The following is a 22,727-nucleotide window of genomic DNA, read 5'->3' as shown; positions in this document are numbered from 1 at the left end:
AGAAAATTCCGATTTAGGCTTTTCTCAGGGGCTGTTCCCAGAATCTGGAACATCCCAGTGAAGAAAGCTAAGATGGCTCCCTTCCTGTAGAATAAGGCTTTTGTATTCAGATGGGCTTTTGACAGCTGATCCCCATTGGTTTACTTCAGTCAATGTATTTTTAAATTGTGTTTAAAATGTGCTTTTATTCATTTTGTATTTTAATTGCATTGAGCTGTTTATTTGTAGGCTCATTCTTCTGAGAAAGGTGGGATGGAGGCGGCATGTCCTAGCCTGGGAGGGAGAGGGTGAGGCCTTGCCAATGCCATGGCCTGGTTGGGGAGGCCCCTGGGGCTGCGCCTGGCCCGCTGGAGCTCCCTCCTGGCCCGAGCAGGAGCAGCCCAGTCGGTTTGGCTGCCCAGATCTGTGGGAAGTATTAATTTTAGCACCAAAGAAAAAGCTGAACCTACCAACAAACCACTTAAGAAACCAAAATTGCCAGTAGGTCGTTTTGATGAGGCAGAAGAATCTAACATAGAGACGGAGCCACTAGAAAAGTTTCCGGATGGCATCTATCCTGTTACGAAGGAGAAAGGAGGACCCACGGGCCCTGAACCAACCCATTATGGAGACTGGGAATGGAAAGGATGCTGTATAGATTTTTGAAGAGCTCCATACATTTTGGAGAGCTGATATTAGAATGGTGATAAAACTTAAGGAGATAGATCATCCAAAAGAGCCCTCCTGTATTTTTGTGAAATAATATGCTATATTAATCTTATTTAATGACATTTGAAAACCTGCTTTCTATGGATAATTATGTTTTAATAGAACAGGTTGGATACTGAAGATTGTGCATCTTTAAAGGGATTTTAATTTTCAAAAAGACTTCTAAGTCTGATTTCTTGTGGCCAAAATGTTCTGTCAGTGCAGGTGTCACAGTTACTTCAAAGAAAATCCATTTATTAGTTATGAACTAATGGGGGAACAATGTATTGCGTTCTTGTTTGTGAAGCAGATAATGTCTTCTACTTATGTGAAGGACATAGTTCTGCACAAAGCATTTAAGAGAAAGGTGGGATGAGATTCAAATTAATTAATTAAAATGCAGGTGCAAAGACTCAAGGACAATGACTATCAAGACTGCCCAGAAAGCCCAATGGAATTGTAAATAGCTAGGGATGTGCAACTGCTGTTTGCAGTTCTGGTGTTCATGAAAAAAGGCAGAGAATATCTGAGACTGCAGTAGAGAAAGGAAAGAACTGGGATTTTAGATAAATTATATATTTTTGGTGTACATGGATGGAAATGTTGGTGGAGGTAGTTAAGTAAAATTTCATGACATGAAAGCAAAATGCTTCAGTTAACTTTATTTGGAGACCAAAAGATAAGGGTATGAGAACAAAGAAAGAACAAATACAACACAGACCTTCTGCTCCCTGTTAATGGCACAGAAAATTCACTTTCTCTTAAGGATGTGAAAATGTGTCAGCTTTATTTTTATTGCAGTTCTCAGTATCCCATTAGGCTTTTTGGAGGAGGGCAGGTAGATCTATAGAGTTGTAAAACATTTTCTTCCCTGCATAGAAATGTACACATGGTTGAATAGGCTTTTTTTTCATAATGTATATATTCTATGGCATATGTCCACCCACCAAAGTATATTAGCTTGTATTTTCCTAATATATGCATTTTAGCCATGCACATGCTTTGAACATATTATGGTTTCAATTTTCTAGTTTCTTCACTGAAACAAATTGCAAGCCAGTAAATACAGATTTCTAAGTTATGGTATGCTTTTCCCTATTGCAGGTCTCAATATGTATGAAGCAGATATTTTCTTAGGGATATATTCCCTAGATAGTCCTTTGAAGAGAAAGCATTTTTTTTTTCAGAACATCAGAGTATTCATATTTTCAGAAGGAGGGCAAGGCAGCCTAACATATTTGATAAGCACTAGTTTAACAAATTTGATTCTTCAGAGAAATAAATTTATATTATTGCTATGATAAATAGCATGAGAGCAGTTGTACACGAGTGTGGTAGATCAGGTTGTTGGGGATACAGACTAAGAAAAACAAAATATTCACTATTGCAAGCAGGTTGGTAGGAAATCTGTATGCTGCATTAAACATTTCCACACATATGCTTAGATTAAAGGCAAGAAAGACATCTAGTAGATTTATATTCAATGCTATATTGTATCCTTCCCTTTACTATTGATTTTAAACTAAAAAACAGCTAACATGGTAATAGTGGGGAAAAGTTTAATGTATAAAAATCTACTGATGAGAAACACCAGAGGGCCCCACTCTCTTCTGTTCCCATAAAACTCAGCCCTGTGTTTAAAAAGTGCTTATTAATAGCTGGGCTTAGATTTAAATGTTGAAATACATCTATATGCTGATGAACAGATTTTATTTTACAAAAAAACCTCTTGGATCCTATTATCTCAACAAAAGATATTGTCAAACTTTTAACAACACAGTAGACTGGAAGGACCTTGTGGTCTCTAAGCTATAGACTGGAATCCTATGGGTGTCATACAGATGGTCTTCAGCAGAAGCCATGGATTGGAAAATTGTTATTCTTTATTTGTTTCTCCTCCTTATTTTCAAGTACAGTTCTTAATCCACAAACTGCATACAAAAATGCAGACATGAAGAAATGCTGCATACAATTAATAAATATTTAGGAAAATTGCATAAAATTTTTCATCAGGTTTAGGAATCAATTAGAGATATTTTAGTTAACTTTAAAGGAGTGTATGTTTTAATCTGCTTTGCAATGATTAAATATAAATAAAGAACTCTTTTGGTTTTTATAGAATTTCAGCCTCCAGGAATTCTACTGCATCCTATCCGAAGGATTGGATTCAGATAATATATCTGTGGTGACAGTACTGAGTGAATATAGACGAGTGGTGTCCATTGGAGACAGAAGTTACATAAATCCTCATATGAACCTTGAAGGCATTTACTTGGTGTCACACAAGGGAGATGGGAAGAGGTCCTCATGCTTATCTCAATTTAGGTGATTGCAGTGGGCATTGTTGATGTCTTCACATTTGATGGAATATATGTAGAAAATCCAAATTTGGCCACAATGATGTGATCTCCTAGTGGGAATTCACACAGTTTGTAGCAAACAAAGAAATTTCTAAAATGGAATTGCCAATATATGGTGACGATGTGGCAGGATACATGTTGAAAAACCATCACAGGAGAATGAATAGCAAAAGTGGATCTTATTGTGTATTTCCTTTTAAAATTGCAGTGACGTTAAACTGCATATGAACTGTAGAATAGTGGTTTGTTTATTTATTTCAGACATTTATATCCCATTTTACAATTAAAACAAAAATTACAATTAAAACAAATTAAAACATTAATTAAAAACATCTATTTAAACATCCATTTAAAAAGCACATTTTGCTTCTCAACCTGTGGGTCCCCAAACTGTGGGAGCCTTCAACTCCCAGAAATCCTAACAGCTGGTAAACTGGCTGGGACCCACAAGTTGGGGACCCACAAGTTGAGAACCACTGCTGTAGAATAACACAGTTTAACATCACTTTAACTGTCATTGCTTGATGATATGGAATCCCAAGGTTTGTAGTTTGGTGAAGTACCAGCACTCTTTGGCACAGAAAGCTATAGATCTTCTAAAACTATAAATCTTGTGATTCCATAACATTGGCCATGACAGTTAAAGTGGTGCCAAACAGCATTAAATCTACAGTGTAGAAGCATAACCATGTCCAGTTTAATCTCTTTTTGATAGCTACTTATTTAATTATTCTTAAAAATAGAATCCACTTAAGTATTTCCAAGTTTTCCATTTAAATTCAAAACAAGCAGCTTTTACAGCAATAGTATTTTGAAGCGAATACAATATAGTCCTTTCATTGACATCAGATTAGCTCCCGGAGCCAATCCTGACTCTGCTGAGGACATGAAAGCCTGAGTTACTCTGAGTTGTCCATTCATATTTGATCAGTTTCCAGATTGGTAGTCAATGGAACCACTGTACAGTCAAAAGCTATCTATTCTACAGTTCCTCCATTCACACACTTTACTCTTTCCAAACATTCATATTCAGTTGCATTAGAGCCTCTCAGGATAAGCCTATGAGAATGACATTCTTCTGTTTCTTTATCAATTTGCACCTGCATTTTAACTACTTTAAGATGAAAAACAGGTCTGGTCATTAGGGAAAAGTGGTATACATCAAATCATATGTTCTGTACTACTTTGGTTTTAAAGTAGATCACTGCATTTTGAAACGCTGTATCTCTGGAATGGAATGGAACTACAATAGCAAAAGTGAATCTTATTGTGCTTTCCCTTTTAAAATGCCTAGAATTGAATAGAAATGTAGAGCCTGGCCATGTACTACAAGAGTGAAATGTAGGTACTGAATCCCAATGAGAACTGAATCCATTGTTGACAGAAAAGTTAGCACTTATGTAAAGCCCATTGATGCAGGGAGTCTATTCTAGCTGGATTCAAGTCCTTATCTTTAACAGCAACAGATTAGGTAGAAGTGAGCAGAGTTGATACAATTGGCCCACATTCTTAAATAATTGTCCTGTTAAAGATGAACAATAATGATTTTTCTGGGCTCATGACATGATACTTTTTCCTCCTGCTAAAAACTGCTCACATTTAAAACAGAACTCTTGACTTGAGGTTGTTGCCAGGTCTGTCACCTCAATCTGCAGTATGTATAGAACAGGCCTGATATTTGAGACACCTGGAGCTGCCCTGGGGGAAAGAAGAGATGGCAGGATGATGCTGCAGAGCTACCGGCCACTTTTCTCCATCAGTGATGATGGAAAATAGATTCCCATTAAAAAAATTTAAAATACATTTCTTTCCAAAGTGTGGTCTGTGAGACTGTTAATGAATACACACATCTATTTTGATTTCCTCTCAGTAGGAGGAGAGCATGAACCTCAAATTCATGTTTTTGTTTTGTTGGTCTATGAAAATGAATGTGTACCTCTAAAATACCTAGTTTGAAAAATGTAAGCTAAAACATTTTAATCTATTGGAGGGAATGAATTAAATGTATTATTAAGAAAACTAGATGAAATATGTATATATCAAAATACACACAAATTTCCATGCATTAACAAACACTGATTCAATGTTGTCTCCCACAAAGGATGTTTCTTTTAGCTTACCTTTATTTATTTAATACATAAGGTGGACTGTCTACAGACCTCACAATGAACTCCTGGAATGACTCCATCAGCGTTGCCTTCTAAAAATCTTGCAAATCTCTTGGGAAGACAGGCAAATGTCAGTGTGTTGGGAGAAGCAAAGACCACTAGCATTGAAGCAATGCTCCTACACCATCAACTCCGCTGGACTGGCCACGTTGCCCGAATGCCCGATCACCATCTCCCAAAGCAATTGCTATACTTCGCAACTCAAGAACGGAAAACATAATGTTGGTGGACAGGAAAAGAGGTTTCAAGATGGGCTTAAAGCCAACCTTAAAAACTGTGGCATAGAAACCAACAACTGGAAAGTCCTGACCCTTGAGCACTCTAATTGGAGGTCAGCTATGACCAGCAGTGCTGCAGAATTAGAAGACGCTCGAATGGAGAGCTTAAGGGAGAAATATGCCAAGAGGAAGGTGTGTCAAGCCAACCATGACCTTGATCACCTTCCACCTGGAAACCGATGTCTTCACAACGGAAGAATGTATGAGTCAAGAATAGGTCTCCACAGCCACTTACGCATCCACCACCAAGACACTACACTTGGAGGGCCATCATCCTCGGGCTACGAGGGATTGCCTAAGTAAGTAAGTGAGTGAGTATTTATTTAATTCCTTTTTGCATTGAATAGTTTAAGAGAGAACCTATGCGAGTTTCCAAAATGGTTAAAACTAATCCATTGTAATTCTATAGCATGATAGTCAAAGATCTACAAACCTCTCTTTTTCTTTTCTACATTGCCTGAAATGTTAATTACTAAGCAGTTAAGTTACAAAAATATGAAACCTGGTGGTGAAACTGAAATATGGTTTTTGTGCCTCCAGCTTCTCATATTTTCAAGGATTTCCACAGTAAGAGACTATTCCACTGTGAATATCCCCGCCCAGTGAAATATTATTAAGTGTATTGCTCCTATTTTGCATGCAACAGCTATCTCATTTATTTCAGGTCTTTAGCTGCCACATTGGCCATGTTAGCAACTAATGTGGTGCCCTCCAAGGGCATGGATTCTCATGTGCTAAGAATGCACAAAGAGGGAAGACATCCTGGTTTAAATAAGACAGCAGCTGTCTGGAAAGTTGCATTAGTTACATTTTCCTTACATGCCCAACATTACTTTCAAACTGAGCCTTTGAAATGCAAAACTGAAAAATGAATATTAATTTTTAATTCAACCCATTAATTTTGGAATGGTCTGGAGCTGAAAAGAGGAAATTATAAAACTTTGCCTAAATCATGATTATAGCTTGTGTTTTGAAATTCCCCATACTGTATTCTAAGACATTTTCTTTAAGACTATGTAAGACTCCTCAATTCAATTGAGAACTGGATTCAGTTCTGGATATAGATTCTATATTACTCCATATCTAACATTATAGCCAACGATCTTAACAGATCAGAGAGATGAACCAAAACCAACAAAATGAAGTTAAACAGGAATAAATGCAAGATACTCCACTTGGGCAGAAAAAATGAAACGTAAAGATACAGAATGGGGGACGCCTGGCTCGACAGCAGTACGTGTGAAAAAGATCTTGGAGTCCTCATGGACAACAAGTTAAACGTGAGCCAACAATGTGATGCGGCTGCTAAAAAAGCCAATGGGTTTTTGGCCTGCATAAATAGGGGTATAGAATCTAGATCCAGGGAAGTCATGCTACCCCTCTATTCTGCCTTGTTCAGACCACACCTGGAATACTGTATCCAATTCTGGGCACCACAATTGAAGGGAGATTTTGACAAGCTGGAATGTGTCCAGAGGAGGGTGACTGAAATGATCAAGGGCCTAGACAACAAGCCCTATGAAAAGCGGCTTAAAGAGCTGGGCATGTTTAGCCTGCAGAAGAGAAGGCTGAGAAGACATATGACAGCCATGTATAAATGTGTGAGGGGAAATCATAGGGAGGAGGGAGCAGGCTTGTTTACTGCTGCCCTGGAGACCAGAACACAGAACAATGGCTTTAAGCTACAGGAAAGGAGATTCCACCGGAACATTAGGAAGAACTTCCTCACTGTGAGAGCTGTTCAGCAGTGGGACTCTCTGCTCCGGAGTGTGGTGGAGGCTCCTTCTTTGGAGGCTTTTAAGCAGAGGCTGGATGGCCACCTGCCGGGGGTGCTTTGAATGAGATTTTCCTGCTTTTTGCAGGGGGTTGGACTGGATGGCCCATGAGGTCTCTTTCAACTCTACGATTCTATAATTCTATGATTCTATGATTCTATGAACTACAGCTTCCCAAATCCTCCAACTAGCATAGTTAGTAACCATTATATTGATTCTGCTAATGTTGATGGGTTGCAGAAAACTAAGAAGTGACAATAGCTGGTCAGCTTGAAACTGAAACTACAAAGAAGCCGCCAGCTGAGGAGAGCCACAGTGCTTGGTCGAAGCCAATGCCACTGCAGCCACACTCTCCCTATGGGCCCAGATGCCTCACTCAGCTGTCAGAGTTAATCCACATGAAATGGGCAGGCACCTCCTCTTTTTGCTCCAAGAAGCAGATTTGGGTTGCAGAAGTTGCTGAGATCCAAACAGAGTGTGGAAACAGCCGCTCTTGAAGCAAGGAGAAAGAGGAAACTGCCAAAGTGGAGAATGCTAAATGAAATAAAAAAAATCTATTGCTCAAAAGGTTGTGCCTCCATATATCTTGTGATGCCTGGAAGGCTGACCATTTTAGTATAGTTCAAAGTCATAGGGTGCACCTACGCTGTAGAATTAATAGAGTTTGACAGCACTTCAACTGCCATGGCTCAGTGCTATGGAATTCTGGAGCTATAGTTTGGCAAGGTGCTAAAAACCTATCTATGGCCCAAAGAAGTGTAGCCTATTTTAATTCTGGTCCTTACCTACTGCCAAGTTCTATAGGTCTGCCCTAGAGTGTCAGCTCACTCCAGCCGCTTTCAAATGAACACAAGAGGCTTGCTCTGTTGTCACTGAAAACTTTACTGAAGAACACTTTGACACACATAAAGCCGAGATTGATGGTCGGCCCAGCAAGATTCCCTTATATACACTCCCCCCACATTCAAAGTAGTCATTCCCGCCTAGAGAAAACCCCTGCGCAATTCTTCCCGCTCGCACATCAGCCGTTTCCCTTCAGAGCCGGGAGCCGCAGGTGCCTTATCAGTTCTTTGTGTAAGCATCCTTGATTTCTGGCGCCAGAGTACAGGCCCAGAAATTATGGTCCTGACATGATTTCCTCCTCCTCTTCTTCCTGTGGAGAAAACATCAAATCAACTACAGTTCCCCTTCATCCAAAGTACCTTTGTATTTTTTCAATAGGCTACAGTGAAACACTGGGTGCACTTTCCCTAAATCCTTCGGTAATTTTAACTGATAGGTGACCTCATTGATAACCTTAGAAATTCTGAATGGCCCTATGTATCGCGGCGCTAATTTTTTTGATGGAAATCCTAATCTGAGATTCTTAGTACTTAGCCAAACTAAGTCTCCTTCTGCTAGCTTTTCCCCTTCTCTACGTTTCCTGTCTGCGAACAATTTATATCTCTTTTGTGTTTCTTTTAGTGCTGCTACCACATCTCTCCACCCTGCCCTGATGTTTTCTGACCATTCCTCTCCATCTGGCGCCCCTTCTCCCTTCCATTCTGGCAGCTTGGGGAAGGGTGCTACCTCCTGTTCATATACTACCTGGAACGGTGAGCGGCCTGTTGCAGAGTGCACCGCTCCGTTAAAAGCTACCTCTGCAAATGGAAGCAGTTCCGACCAATCGTTTTGTCTATGATTGGAATATATTCGTAGGAACTGACTCAATGTCTGCTGTGTACGTTCGACTCCTCCATTTGTCATCGGGTGAAATGCCGAGGACAGGTTCCTTTCCGCCCCTAACAAGCTTAGGAACTTCTCCCAAAACCTTGCCATGAACTGGACCCCCCGATCACTAATCACCCTCTCAGGGCACCCATGCAATCTGTAAACATGTCGGACATACAATTCTGCCAATTTCTCAGCGGATGGGAACTTTTGTAGAGCCACAAAATGAACCTGTTTAGAGAACAGGTCCAGGACAGTCCATATATACCTGTAGCCTTTGCTGGGAGGCAATTCGCCCACAAAATCCATAGCCACGCACTCCCAAGGCCTTGTGGGTTCTACTACACTTTGCAGAAGACCCTGTGGTTTCCCTGGTGGCTTTTTACATTCGGCACATAATTCACATCAAGTAATATACGATTTAACATCCTTCCTCATCCCCGGCCACCAACACTGCCTTGCCAAAAGCTTTATTGTTTTGGTTGGTCCCAGATGTCCTGCCCCCTTGCTATCGTGGCACCTTTTCAGCATCTCTGGCCGCAGTTTCTCTGGAATATACAGCTTTTTATTCACAAATAACAATCCTTCCCTCGTTTCCCCTTGCTCTTTATGGGATTGTAGCCAGCCATCTCCCTCGTACGCTTGTTTCAGCTCCTCCTCCCATACCTTCCCTACTGTGGTGACTGCTATAAGATTTTCTCCCTTCTTTGTTTGTGCACAAGTCAACGCGGCGAGGCCCCGTTGCTCGTCTGAGAAGATGCTTCCCTCAGACTCTCGGGTGTTTACACCGTGCTGAGGCATCCGGGATAAGGCATCAGCCAACACATTATGTTTTCCCTGGAAGAACTTCGGCCTGAAGTAGAAACGGCTGAAATACTGTGCCCACCTTATCTGCTTGGCCGAAAGCTTTCGAGGGGACCTTATATACTGTAAATTCTTATGATCTGTCCATACTTCAAAGGGGATCCCACTCCCCTCCAGAAAATGCCTCCAATTCTCTAATGCTTTCAATATTGCAAGTGCTTCCCTTTCCCAAATTGGCCAGCGTTTCTCCGCTTCGCTGAACTTTTTGGATAAATAGCTACAGGGTCTAAGGTTCCCTTTCTCATCCTTCTGCAACAACACCGCCCCATAAGCACAATCCGATGCGTCACAATGCACCACAAAAGGCTTGGATGTGTCTGGGTGCTGCAAAATGGGTTCCTCAGTGAACCTCCTTTTTAATGCTTCAAAGGCTTGCTGGCACTCCCCCGTCCAATTCAGTTTGGCCCCTGGGGATTTAACCTTAGCCATCTCCCCCCTCCCTTTTGTCTTTAACAGATCCATGAGGGGCAGTGTGATTTGTGCGAAGTCTTCAATAAAAGCTCTGTAAAAGTTTGCGAACCCCAGGAATGACTGTAGCTGTTTCCTAGTCTTGGGTGCTTCCCACCCCTTCACGTCCTCCACTTTAGCTGGGTCCATCGCTATTCCTTGAGAGGAAATCCTGTATCCCAAGAAATCTATCTGTTCCTTGTTGAAATCACATTTAGACAGTTTTGCATACAATTTTACTTTTCTTAACCTCTGGAGCACCTCCCTGACCAATTTCACATGTTGGCTCTTAGTCTGACCCAAAATAAGTATATCATCAAGAAATACATAAACACCCCTGTACAGCAGTGGATGAAGCACTTCATTAATCAATTGCATGAAAGCCCCTCCCCCCCGCTTAAACCAAATGCGCATGAAAACGCAGTCTTCCATCTGTCCTCCAGCTTTATCCTGATTTTATGATATGCTTCTGCAAGATCTAATTTTGTAAATATTTTCCCTTCAGACAACTGTGCAATAAGGTCTTTCATAAGGGGCAGGGGGTATTTATTCACGGTGCTGATAGTGTTCAGACCTCTGTAGTCAATGCATAGTCTTAGGGAATTATCCTTTTTTTGCCAGAATAGAACAGGTGCTCCCAAAGGGGAATTTGATCTTTCTATAAAACCCCTTTCTAAGTTCTTGTCGATATATCTTTTTAGCTCCTCCTTCTCCTGAGCCGACATGGGATAAATCTTTGCTTTTGGGAGCTCTGCCCCAGGTATTAATTGAATTTCAACTTCCACCCTTCTTTTTGGTGGAAATTTATCTGCCTCCTTCTCATCAAATACATCAACATAGTCCCGGTATTCCGGAGGCAATTCGCTTGCCAACTTTGCTATTCTATCATCTTCGTCCTCCCCTCGACTCGCTATTTCTATCCTACTCCCCTGGTCCTCTGCCTCTGCTTCCTGGAAGTGTAGGCTCCTTGTCTTCCAATCAATTTGTGGGTTAGCCTGCTCGAGCCAAGGTATTCCCAAAATCACGTTGTATGTTGCCACCTGGGACACTACAAATGATATCTCTCCTTCCCAAGGCCCTATTCTGCATCTTACGTTCTCGAGGCTATATTTGGCTATAGAGCCTGAGGCTATCGAACCGTCCAGCTAAGAGAAGGCTACGGGAACATCTAGTTGGGATCTTTCCCACCCTAATCCATTGGTTAGCTCTGGTGAAATAATGTTGCTGGAGCACCCACAGTCTATAAACGCTTTGCAAGTGGCCCATTTCCCACTGCCTTCTAGCCTGATTTTCACCACCAGCATCCTTTGGTCATCACTCACCAATCCCTCCGAAGGGCCCTTTGTTGATGATTCTTCTTCAGCACGCTTTCCTGTTGCTGCCTGCTGTTTGGGCTGATTGCCCCCTCCTCCTTTGCTCTGCCAGCACTCCGCGGCTCTGTGTCCCACACGCCCACACACAAAGCACTCCCTTCTCGCTCCTCCGCTGGTTCCCTTTGGAACCTCGGTCTGTCTCCTGGTTGGGGGTTGCTCCGGCTTCCTTGCTACCTCCTTCGGCCTCGGAAGCTGCTGTTGTCCCCCCCGGTGCCTCTTCACTTGGGCCAATGTGGTTTCGACACGGCCTGCTAACTGGATCCAGCCTCTCAGCGTCTCCGGATCATCCCGATGCGCTGCCCATGCAAGGATCTCTCGCCGTAGTCCCTCTTTGAATATTTCCAGTTTGGTTACCTCTGACCACTCCGGAATTCTCTCGGCTAGGCATTGGAACTCCTCAGCGTATTGGGAAATTGACCTCTGCCCCTGGTTGATGGCTTTCAGTTTCTCCCTCGCCTGGATTCGCTCGAGCGGGTCTCGGAAGCGGTCCTCCAGTGCTGCTAGGAAGCGCCTTACCGACCCCAGGCATGGGTCGTGTCTGGCATGCAGTTGTACATACCAGCTGGCCGCTCCCCTTCTCAGGACTGCCCCGATTGCCCGAACCCTGCTGGACTCCGTCTGGAACGTGTGGCCATTATCTTCCATGTAACCTTTTACAGTAGTGAGGAAAAAGTCTATCTCGGAGGATTCTCCTCTGTACTCCATTCTCAGATCCTCTCGTCTTTGCTGGATATCTTGTGGCAGCTGCTCCCAACGTTCCGCCCGTCACAAGCCCCCTCGAGTTCCTGGGGGCCCCGCTATTGCCTCCTGTTGCCCTGTGCCACGCCTGGCGTTCGCTAGGGGCACCAGGAGTTCTGGCTGGAAGGTAGCTGGGGACCTTGGAGGCCTTTCCTCCTTGTTGTCGCTTTCCTCCACCCGTGCCAGGCTTGCTAAGGTCTTGGGTCGGGCGCCGAGCTCTCTTCGCATTCCCCTTCCCTTCGGTGCCGGGAGATCTGCGAAGCTCTGGCTACTTCCCATGCTCAAGTCCCACATTGAGCCAGCCCGAGGTTCCCTTCCTTTTCCCAGCTCTGCCAAAGGTGCTAGGCGTTCCATTGCCCTTGACATTATTGCCAGGGTGGTCTCCATTGCCGTCATCCTCTCCTCCAGGAACACCATCTTTTGTGGGGATGGGAAGTGTAGTTCGCCCTCTCCTTCAGTGCTGTCTCTCTGCGCTCCTCCTCGCCTTTGGGTCACTCCGTTCAGCTGGGCATAAGTCATGGAGGACGCCAGGGCTGCCAGTCGGTGGAATTCGGCATCTGGCTCGTCGGGAGTGTCTCGTCCCGAGGGACCCCCTCCTGCGCCCAGGAGCTCGTCTCCCTCTGTCTCCATCACACCTCACCGCTGCCATGGGACAGTGCCTGCAATCTCGGCTTTGATGTCAGCTCACTCCAGCCGCTTCCAAATGAACACAAGAGGCTTGCTCTGTTGTCACTGAAAACTTTACTGAAGAACACTTTGATACACATAAAGCCGAGATTGATGTTCGGCCCAGCAAGATTCCCTTATATACACTCCCCCCACATTCAAAGTAGTCATTCCCGCCTAGAGAAAACCCCTGCGCAATTCTTCCCACTCGCACATCAGCCGTTTCCCTTCAGAGCCAGGAGCCGCAGGTGCCTTATCAGTTCTTTGTGTAAGCATCCTTGATTTCTGGCGTCAGAGTACAGGCCCAGAAATTATGGTCCTGACACTAGAGTATTAGTTTGCTAAGTGTGTTGAATTTGAACTGTAATAAAGCGTAACCCATTTGAATCCATGCTAGGGATCATACCAACTACCTGATGTCTTTGAGGTGGCAAGGCTGCCTACTCTGCAGTCTTATGCCATTTTAATAGACTGTGTATGTGAGGCAAGGCAGAAGCAGTGGTGAATCCTAACTGTAAGGTATGATGTATTCCTCAGCTCTTCCACATCTGTTTTTGGGTATCTGTGGGGTGGGTGGGTATCTTTTTCCTGGAGTCAGTTCTCATGGATACTAGCTCTAGCTTTGACACCATATTAACGGCAGCTTCCGAGGATGTAACATGAGCACCTGATTGTCCTATTTTGATGGATTCTTTTCAATTGCTGCAGCCTGAGGATGTGGACAAGGTGCTTGGAGAGGTGAGGGCTACCACATGCATCCTAGACCCCTGCCCATCCTGGCTGGTGAAAGAAGCCAGTGGGGGTTTGGCTGAGTGGGTGAAGATGGTGGTGAATGCTTCCCTTTGGGAAGGCAAATTTCCAGTGAGCCTGAAAACGGCTGTGATCAAACCACTGTTGAAAAAGTCATCACTGGATCCCACTCAATTGGACAACTATCAGCCTATTTCCAATCTTCCCTTTTTGGGCATCGTTCCCAGATGGTGTCATTGGGGGACACCTGCTCGGCTCCACAACCATTGTCTTGTGGGCTCCTGAAGGGTTCGGCACTGTCCTCCATGTTGTTCAACATATACATGAAGCCGCTGAGAGAGATCATCCGGCTCTGTCACTCCTTTCCACCTGTCACTAAGGAGGCTGTTCAGGTCCTGAACTGGTGCTTGGCCACTGTGTTGGATTGGATGAGGACGAACAAATTGAAATTGAATCCAGACAAGACAGAGGTCCTCCTGGTCAGTCGTAAGGCCGAACAGGGCATAGGGTTACAGCCTGTGTTGGAATGGGTCACACTCCTCCTGAAGACACAAGTTTGCAGCTTGGATGTTCTCCTGGATTCATCACTGAGCCTAAAACCCCAGGTTTCAGCGGTGGCCAGGGGAGCATTTGCACAATTAAGACTTGTGTGCCAGCTTCGCCCGTACCTTGGGAAGTCTGACTTGTCCATGGTGGTCCACTCTCTGGTTACATCTGGATTACTGCAACGCGCTCTACTCCCGGAAGACGGCCGAGAAGATGGCCTGGAAGCTTCAATTAGTACAACGGGCGGCAGCCAGATTAATAACTGGGGCGGCATACAGGGAGCGTACTACTCCCTTGTTAAGCCAGCTTCACTGGCTGCCAATATGCTACCGAGCCCAATTCAAAATGCTGGTTTTGACCTATAAAGCCCTAAACAGTTCTGGCCCAATTTACCTGTCTGAATGTATCTCCTCCTATGAGCCACCAAGAACCCTAAGATCATCTGGGGAGGCCCTGCGCTCGGTCCCACCTGCCCCGCAGGCACGGCTGGTGGGAACGAGGGACAGGGCCTTCTCAGTGGTGGCTCCTCGGCTGTGGAACGCCATCCCCAGCAACATTCGGCAGGCCCCAACTCTTCTGGGCTTTAGAAAAACCCTAAAGACATGGTTATGTGCGCAAGCATTTAATGAGTAAGTACAATGATTTGACATAGTCTGAACCAAGATTTACGCATGAGGTTCTTGGATGAATGGATTTAAATATATGTACATATGTTTTTAAATTTTGTATAATGTGTTTTTACTCTGTATTGTTATTTGATTTGTATGTGCTGTTGATTTTAGTGAATTGTTTTGGGCATTGAATTTTGCCAATTTATGTAAGCCACCTTGAGTCCCCTTGGGTGAGAAAGGCGGGATAAAAATGCTGTATAAATAAAATAAATACTAAAGGTTCACTGTACATTCAGTTGTGTTCACGACTTAATAACTAATCATTTCAGTCTTTGTCATGCAACTGGAACATTTACTTTTATAGTGATAGGATGTGGTCTCACTGAATGAAGCAGGAATATCACACTGTCCAAGTATTGGTCTTTTAAGAATATTTTTTTAAATTTTTACACAACAGACTCATGCAAAGTCTATATATAGCATTAAACAAAAACCCAATAATAGCAGCAGTCTTGTGTTCTCTTGAGGATGATGAAGTGGATTGGGATAGAATATATTTTGTACCATGGCCTCTTTGTTTCTTTTTCCACTGGCAGGGAGAGTATGGATAACAAAAATTGTTGATGTTCCACATTACAATTGTGATGAAGAATGCCAGACACATGTATATGTTAAATAGCCCCGACTAAGCCAAAGGTTTCTAAATGGCCTTTGGAACTGTACATACTTACATTCCAGGGTTCATTTTCTCTCTTTTCTCTTAAATAACTGATGATGTTACTGAAGAAAGAAAGGACCATTTTTAAGGCTGACCACACTTTAGATTTTAGTCATGTCTACAGAAAGAAACAGAAATATTTATTTTCTTAGTTCTGAACGGGAGAGGAATACAAAGTACTCTCTATATTTTCAGAAAGGGATTATTGAGAGTTGGACGTTGCTGTCATGGTACTGCAAGGGTAAAGAGTTTCAACAGCTGTGACATCTTGAAATCTCTTTCTTGAATCCACATGGACATGTATTGAATCACATCAGCTTCTGGCTTGCCACCTGCCTTATGGTTTTTCTTATGTAAATCACCGGTTTTCAACCTTCCCTCCACTGTGAATCTGGAAATGAGGATAGAATCAATGCAGAAATCTGACTCTGTCGATTGGGTTGCTAATACACAATTGAGCTTGTTAAAAGAGATTTTATTTGAAACGATAATCTGAAATCCATTTTTTTTAAAAGATGGATGGTTGTGTTCTATGCAAAATCATACAAACATCATATTGCATTATCATAAAAACAATAAAGCATCTTTCAGAGTCTGAAAGACCTAACATTTTTTATTATGTATGAGCCAGGATGGGCATAGTGCACCTGCATGTGGCCTCCAGTAGCATTTTGGGTTGTGTGTGTGTGTGTGTGTGTGTGTGTGGCCATATCCACCTCAAAATGCCTTTTAGGGCATTTTTACCCTGTTCTGGTCCCTGTGGGCCAATTTAGACCTAGGAAATGCATTTTTAAATAGCAGGAAGTGAAGAGGAAGTGCCATAAGCTTTTCTGGATGCTTTCCTTTTCATCAGATGCAGAAAGTGTTACCTTAAACTGACAGATTTAAGCCCACATACTTGGATGAGCTGTAGAATGTAAGACGGGAGGTCAATTGCTATACTTCAGATAATTATCATTATCATAATCTTTGCCATTCCCAAAACATTGTTTGTTCAGTAACACAGATACTGTATGGTGAATTGATTAATGTTGAAGACCCATTTTGCAACTAAGAGTCCAACTAGGATAGACTGATTAAATGTTTACATATTGAATCACTAGTTGTGATTAACTAGCAGGAGTCAAGTCACCGTATGATAAAATATTGTACTTCTGATCTTTCTCCAACCCCCAGGAAATAGGAAATATTTATTAGAGCCCATCACTACTTTTAGTTTTACGGTATATTCATTGTCATGCACTTTAAAAATGATTTTCAGCTTCTCTATGCATAACTTATAATAGAGATAAATAAGGACATGAAACTTTGGTGGTTCCATTACATTTATTACATTGTAATTACTTCTTTCTCCCTCCCCTCTCCTTTGCTGAAATTGTTAATGATTATGGCTCGGGGGGGGGGGGGGCGTCTGGGCAGAGACTTCTGGGGCCTCGTCCAACCATATTCCATCTCAACCTCAGAGGAAAGTAATGATAGACCTCCTCTGAATAAATCTTGCCAGGAAATCCTTATGATAGGGTCACCATAAATTGAAGTTGACTCAAAGGTACATAAAAGGTACATAAAAACAATACAGAAACTTATTTCCTTATCATACTTTATTTTTGATAAATTATTATTTTAGTATCAGTATCAGTATTCTTTCACGGCAATTACGACATGTTTATTGTAAAACCTTAGTGACAATTGTTTCCATGCAAATAAGAGTTCCTGTAGCTGTAGTCAAACTTCTTTAAAGTTGAACAGTGGTGGAGTTTAATTTTCATCCAAACTAGACATAAAGTTAGATAAACCTCCATGGGCATCATAATTATTTAGGGATTTAAAGGCCAACAACACCTTGTATTGAGCTTTGCAGTTAAGAGACAGTCAGAGAAGCTCTTTCGCAGAATTATGATTTTGCCTGACTACACTGCTTACAAAAGCCTATATGTTGTAGTCGTTTGAATATTTGAATATCCCAGTTCAGCCATGAAAAGCTATGGGGTGACATTGTGCACTTCACAACTCCCAGCCTCTGAAAACTCTAATAGGTCATCATAAGCTGGAAAGTATTTGAAGGTACTCAACAACAACATTGGTTACAGATTTGGCTGCCATGTTGTCTGTTTTTGCAGTTATCTCATTGAGGGTAACAATTTGTTATCTGGTCACACCACTGATCTGATTAAGTACCTTTTTTTTCTCTTCTGCTCCATACCAATACATTCTGAGACTGAAGATGCATGACTGAGTTATTTTGAAGGGCATGTCATTGTTATATCTTAGTTCAGACCCACATTCCATTTTGCACGATTACATATGTGGTCCAGAACATTCTCCTTTCAAGCAGTTTCATTTGCTGTTTTGATGCAGTTATGTCCGTTTATTAAAAACAATGATGGTAATTTAATATACACCACAAGAAAAAGAGAAATAATCAGTTTATTCACTTTCAGCTAACTAACATCTGGGTTTAATGACAAGTGAAGTTTAAGATTTTCATGCTTTGGATGTGTGACAAACCCACTGAGGTTTCCACCATCTGGGTTTGTAGCCAAAGATAACAAATTTACCAATTCTCAGAAATGTCTATATTTTAGTTAATCCATTTTCTGACAGGAATATGTTATATCCATGTACTTTGGTAAAAAAAAAAAAAAGAAGCATGCTAGGTATGTTTATGTCAGCCTTCAAATATTTCCTTCCCACCTTCTGTAGTGCTGCATCTTAGTGGTGTTACATATGCTCTGTATGTGAATGTTCATGGGTTTAATCTCTGGAATGGCCAAGAAACAACAGGAACAAAATGAAACCTTGAATAGCGGATACTATCACTCTATGCAGACAAAATGAGCTATAGGAGCTGATGTTCATTTAAATCTGACATGCTATAAAGCATATTCCTATATAGTTTTCATGATTTGCATTTCCGAACAAAAATTGGAACTGTGTTAGATATTCAGAAGGAATCTGAGTTATTAGAGATGCCTTTCAATGTGTTGTTGTTGTTGTTGTTATATTTATTTATACTCTGTTTTTTCTTTCTACAAAGAGACTTAAAGCAGCTTGTAGGATTTTACAGTAAGTCCTATTGAATGCAATGAAATCAACTTCTGATTAAACATTTATAGCAGTGGTTCTCAACCTGTGGATCCCCAGGTGTTTTGGCCTACAACTCCCAGAAATTCCAACCAGTTTACCAGCTGTTAGGCTTTCTGGGAGTTGAAGGCCAAAACTTCTGGGGACCCACAGGTTGAGAACCACTGATTTATAGGATAAGCAGAGACAAATATTTCAAAATACAGACCAGCATGCTCTTTGCATTTTCTGTGTCATGTTCATACATTAAAGAATAGTTATGTTACATCTGATATTATTGTCACTAAATGGAAAAAATAGGTGTGAATGAAATATTAGACTGAATTGGCTTGATTACAGCCATTCATGGCAAAAGAGTGGCTGTGTGGTTAAAAAAAACATATCAAAAGGCAGAGGCTTGCCTCTGAGAGAAGCAGACACGGTTTTGAAACAGCACTGACAGGGTGAAGTTGACATCAACAAGACTTTGAGCTGATAGAAACAGGGATTGGAGCTGAATTAGAAAGAGATTTGGATTTGAGAAAAAAGGAAGTATTCTCTGTGATTTTATTGAGTTTATATTGCTATTATTAGGGGTTATTAAATGTTTCTAATATGCTTAATAAGTCTATCAAGAACCTCATCACATGAGCAGAGGGAAAGTGGGGGAAAGCATGGGACACTGTCTTACTGTGTTCCCTCCTGTCAAAATCAATCTTCTACTACCATAGAGGTCTGTTTTTTGCCCGGATTTGTGCCATTTGGAGTCGGGTAATGCCAAACTCCTCAAAAGTCACTCTGGGCTCTATTTCTGTATGCTGTTGAAACATAGCCCAGTGGAGTCCTGCCCAAAGTTGCCTTGTGTCATGTGGTGAACTTCGTGAGACTCAATTTCTGCAGCATAGAAAAACGGGAGGAAGACGTAGAGAAGACTGCATCCAATGAAGTTGTTATTGGAGCCAGGCCATACATACTAAAACTGAAAAACTCACACAACAATGCAACCACAAGTCCACTTTAAGGGGCCAGCCTGGAGCCCCTTAACTTAATCAAGCAAGGGAAATACTGGGAGAGCAAGGGCAAGGCCAATAGCAGGATTCATGATAGTTAGAGTTTGGCAGGTAGTTTAAGTAAATGGACCTGACAGTATAGGTTTGACTGACTAATAGGTGAATGAGTCAAGTAATGAATTCTCTGATGTGGGTGTTAACAAGTGGAAATTTGACATCCGCTATATCTGTCATCTATGATGTCATTATTACTAGAAGAATTTGAAAAGTAAATCTCTTTTTCTGAAAACTCGGGTAAAATTCTGCCTCAAAATAATAGTCCTTAATGTAGCATTGGGAATAGACAAACTGCCTGAGGTATTACTTGCAAATACCCCAAACCTATTGGGGTATTTTGCAAATTTTTATGGCAAAAAAGATGGCATGGATTAGCCTTGCCCTTTCTAAGCAAAACAAACTATTTTTTGGTGAGGGGAGGATGAGACTGATTGCAATTCCCCACCACACAAATGACCAGGAAAAGTTGGTCATTGGAAGGTAGCACTAATTCCAACCAAAAAAATGGGGTAAAACTAAAAGTGTTCATAAAAGAGAATATAGCAATCATAAATTTCCTCCAAAGCATTGTTTTTATGACATGCTATCCCAAAAATAAGTGATCATCTCTATTACAAAACAAAGAAGGAATGTATGATGGAGTAAGGTACAACAGCTGCAAATAAAGCTGTTTTGTGGATAATATACTTTTCGTTCAGCATATGTTGAAGTGATTGTGCAATTGTCCTCAGTTGTGAGGCACAATCCAGATCTTCATGGTTTCCATACTTTATATGGGACAAAACTTTTTGTGAACGTATTTCAAATGTGCAGCATGAAGGAAGTAATGGGGTGGGAAAATTTATTGCATCCACTTTCTACTGCAATTGAAATTGTCACCTACTTTTAAGAGTGCACAGATTTTTAATTCCACTTACATTCACTTTCTCTCACACTTCAAAAGCAAGCTGAAGCAAAATTCTTGCTAATTCTTAAGCCAAGTTCCATTGTGTTACACATTACAAACAATCCCAGCTTGGAAAAAACAAAACAAAAACGTGAGTATATGAATGGAATGGAATATGGAGAGTGATTTGTTTGAGATCAATGCTCCCAAACAGTTAAGGCCCTTTCAGAATGTCAGGCCTTTTAGGTCTCAGATGGAGTTGTCTCCCTCCTCCTGCCACATAGGTGTTTATGGGAGGACAGTGTTTGAAGTCTTTCATGGGGGTGGGAATACATTGCAACACTCTTCTGCTCCTTAATAGATTGTATTATGGACGGGTTTATATAATATATTAGTCTATAATATACAATCATGCATAAAATTATTGGAGTGAACTGCACTGTTTCTTTTTTGCACTCTTGTTCTCACGGTGCTATGAACTTTGATGTTTTGCATGAAAAAAGCAGAATTGAAAAGAAGGGGGAAATGAATCATGGAATGGAATAGTTAGGGGAAGTAATTTGTTTCCTTAGTAGACCACCAAGGCCCTCAAGCATCCAGAAGCATTTCAGAGTGGCACATGTGGGCATACATGGAAGGAAAGTTTTGGGAAACTTTTGGATGGTGATCGTTCTGGACAAATGTCTGTTGTATATTACTGCATAATATGTATTTTAGTGTTATTTGGGGTAAAACTGAGTAACGCTAGGGTCTTAAATAAATACACGTGGTGTTACCTCAAACCATTCCTTATGCTGTACATTATTTTTGGGATTCATTGCATGCAAAACTAGTGTTATGCCATTGATCTTTGCAGAGCAAATTTTGATTAGTAATGGGGAGGTGTGATTCAGATGTGCATATGTGCAGTGACTAAATTTTTTTAAAATATCCATTCTTAATTCACTGGCAGATCATTATAGCAATACCCTTAGTGCAGTGGAACAATACCTTTTAAATGAAATTAATTATTAACTTTCAACAAAGAAAAAGTTTGAAGAGTGACCATTGGGGAGTGGAAAGAAAAATTATATGTGACATATGAAACAGGAAGGGTTGTAAAATGGGAGCTCATGTTTAAGGACAGCCTTCTCCAATCTGACAAGGGCAGCCTTCTCCAATCTGACATGTCAGATATGCTGGACTGCCGCCAATCCCAGGCAACCATTATAGCATGTGCTTTTTTTAGTCCATTTGCGGAATAAAATGAATTATAATATATTTCATTCTATGGAAATGCAGTGGTCTGACCCAGATAACTATCTTCAGCAATGAATTAATTAATACTAATTCAACCAAATAAATTATTTCAATCATAAGTGTTTATGGTAGTGGATTAATTTTCCTGTTTCTAACATGTAATATTTTCAAAATGATTTTTAGTCCTAATATTCAAAGTTCTGATTTCTTAGAGAATGCATATATAAATACATGAATATGCATACTTCATGTCAAAATAGCATGAGACTGAAAATGAGTGATGTCACATGATATCATGAGCTTTATTTTATGTCACTTGTGTAACATTAGTAATGAGAATGGCTGTGGTGGTTTAGAGATTCTGGGAACTGTAGCCCAAGAAACCTCTTGGAAATGGTGTGCAAAAGGCAAATAGCTCCAGTAAGCATATCTTTCAGAGAGAGGAAGCTAAAACCACAACAGCATTTTTTCAATATTTGTTAGAAAATAATAATAAATTAAAAATAATTTAATTTTTCCTAAGATCCACATTATAGAAGTAAAATAACTAGTTTCCAATATTAAATGTGCACTTTTACAAACTAAAAATCAGATCTGCAGGAACATAAATATCTTCTTGGGATAATAGTGAGATGTTTGTCAATGCTGGTAAGATACTGACTTTGCTATATAGAACTTCACTTGAACTATACCAGATTGGCAGTAACGCATAAGCCAACAGTGTGAATTTGCAAACAAGTACAGACTTGTATAGAGTTGGCCAGCAATTCAGTCATCCACA

General features: G+C 41.3%; 2 protein-coding genes across 3 annotated transcripts in view; one reads left to right on the top strand and one right to left on the bottom strand.

The window, feature by feature from the left end:
• Positions 1–306: 306 nt before the first annotated feature.
• LOC103279033 (succinate dehydrogenase assembly factor 4, mitochondrial-like) lies at positions 307–645 on the top strand. Its single transcript, XM_062981540.1, has one exon. The coding sequence runs from the start codon at positions 307–309 to the stop codon at positions 643–645; it is 339 nt and encodes a 112-aa protein (XP_062837610.1).
• A 6,562-nt stretch (positions 646–7,207) lies between these two features.
• Positions 7,208–22,727, bottom strand: part of LOC134299153 (uncharacterized) — a 136,592-nt gene continuing 121,072 nt past the window's right edge. The window contains exon 4 of one of the 2 annotated variants that reach the window (XM_062981064.1): positions 7,208–8,421. The gene's annotated coding sequence lies outside the window, so the exon portion shown is untranslated. Of the gene's footprint in view, positions 8,422–15,786; positions 16,083–22,727 lie in introns of those variants that run through there. The other variant, XM_062981063.1, reaches the window with a different exon arrangement.

Source organism: Anolis carolinensis, chromosome 5 (genome assembly GCF_035594765.1).
Source record: "Anolis carolinensis isolate JA03-04 chromosome 5, rAnoCar3.1.pri, whole genome shotgun sequence".
NCBI lineage: Eukaryota > Metazoa > Chordata > Lepidosauria > Squamata > Dactyloidae > Anolis > Anolis carolinensis.
Note: the sequence above shows the minus strand (reverse complement) of the source record. Positions and strands in the feature narration are given on the sequence as shown.

Coding starts and splice junctions, on each gene's coding strand:
- LOC103279033 (XM_062981540.1), top strand. CDS start 307: ATGGCCTGGTTGGGGAGGCCCCTGGGGCTGCGCCTGGCCCGCTGGAGC.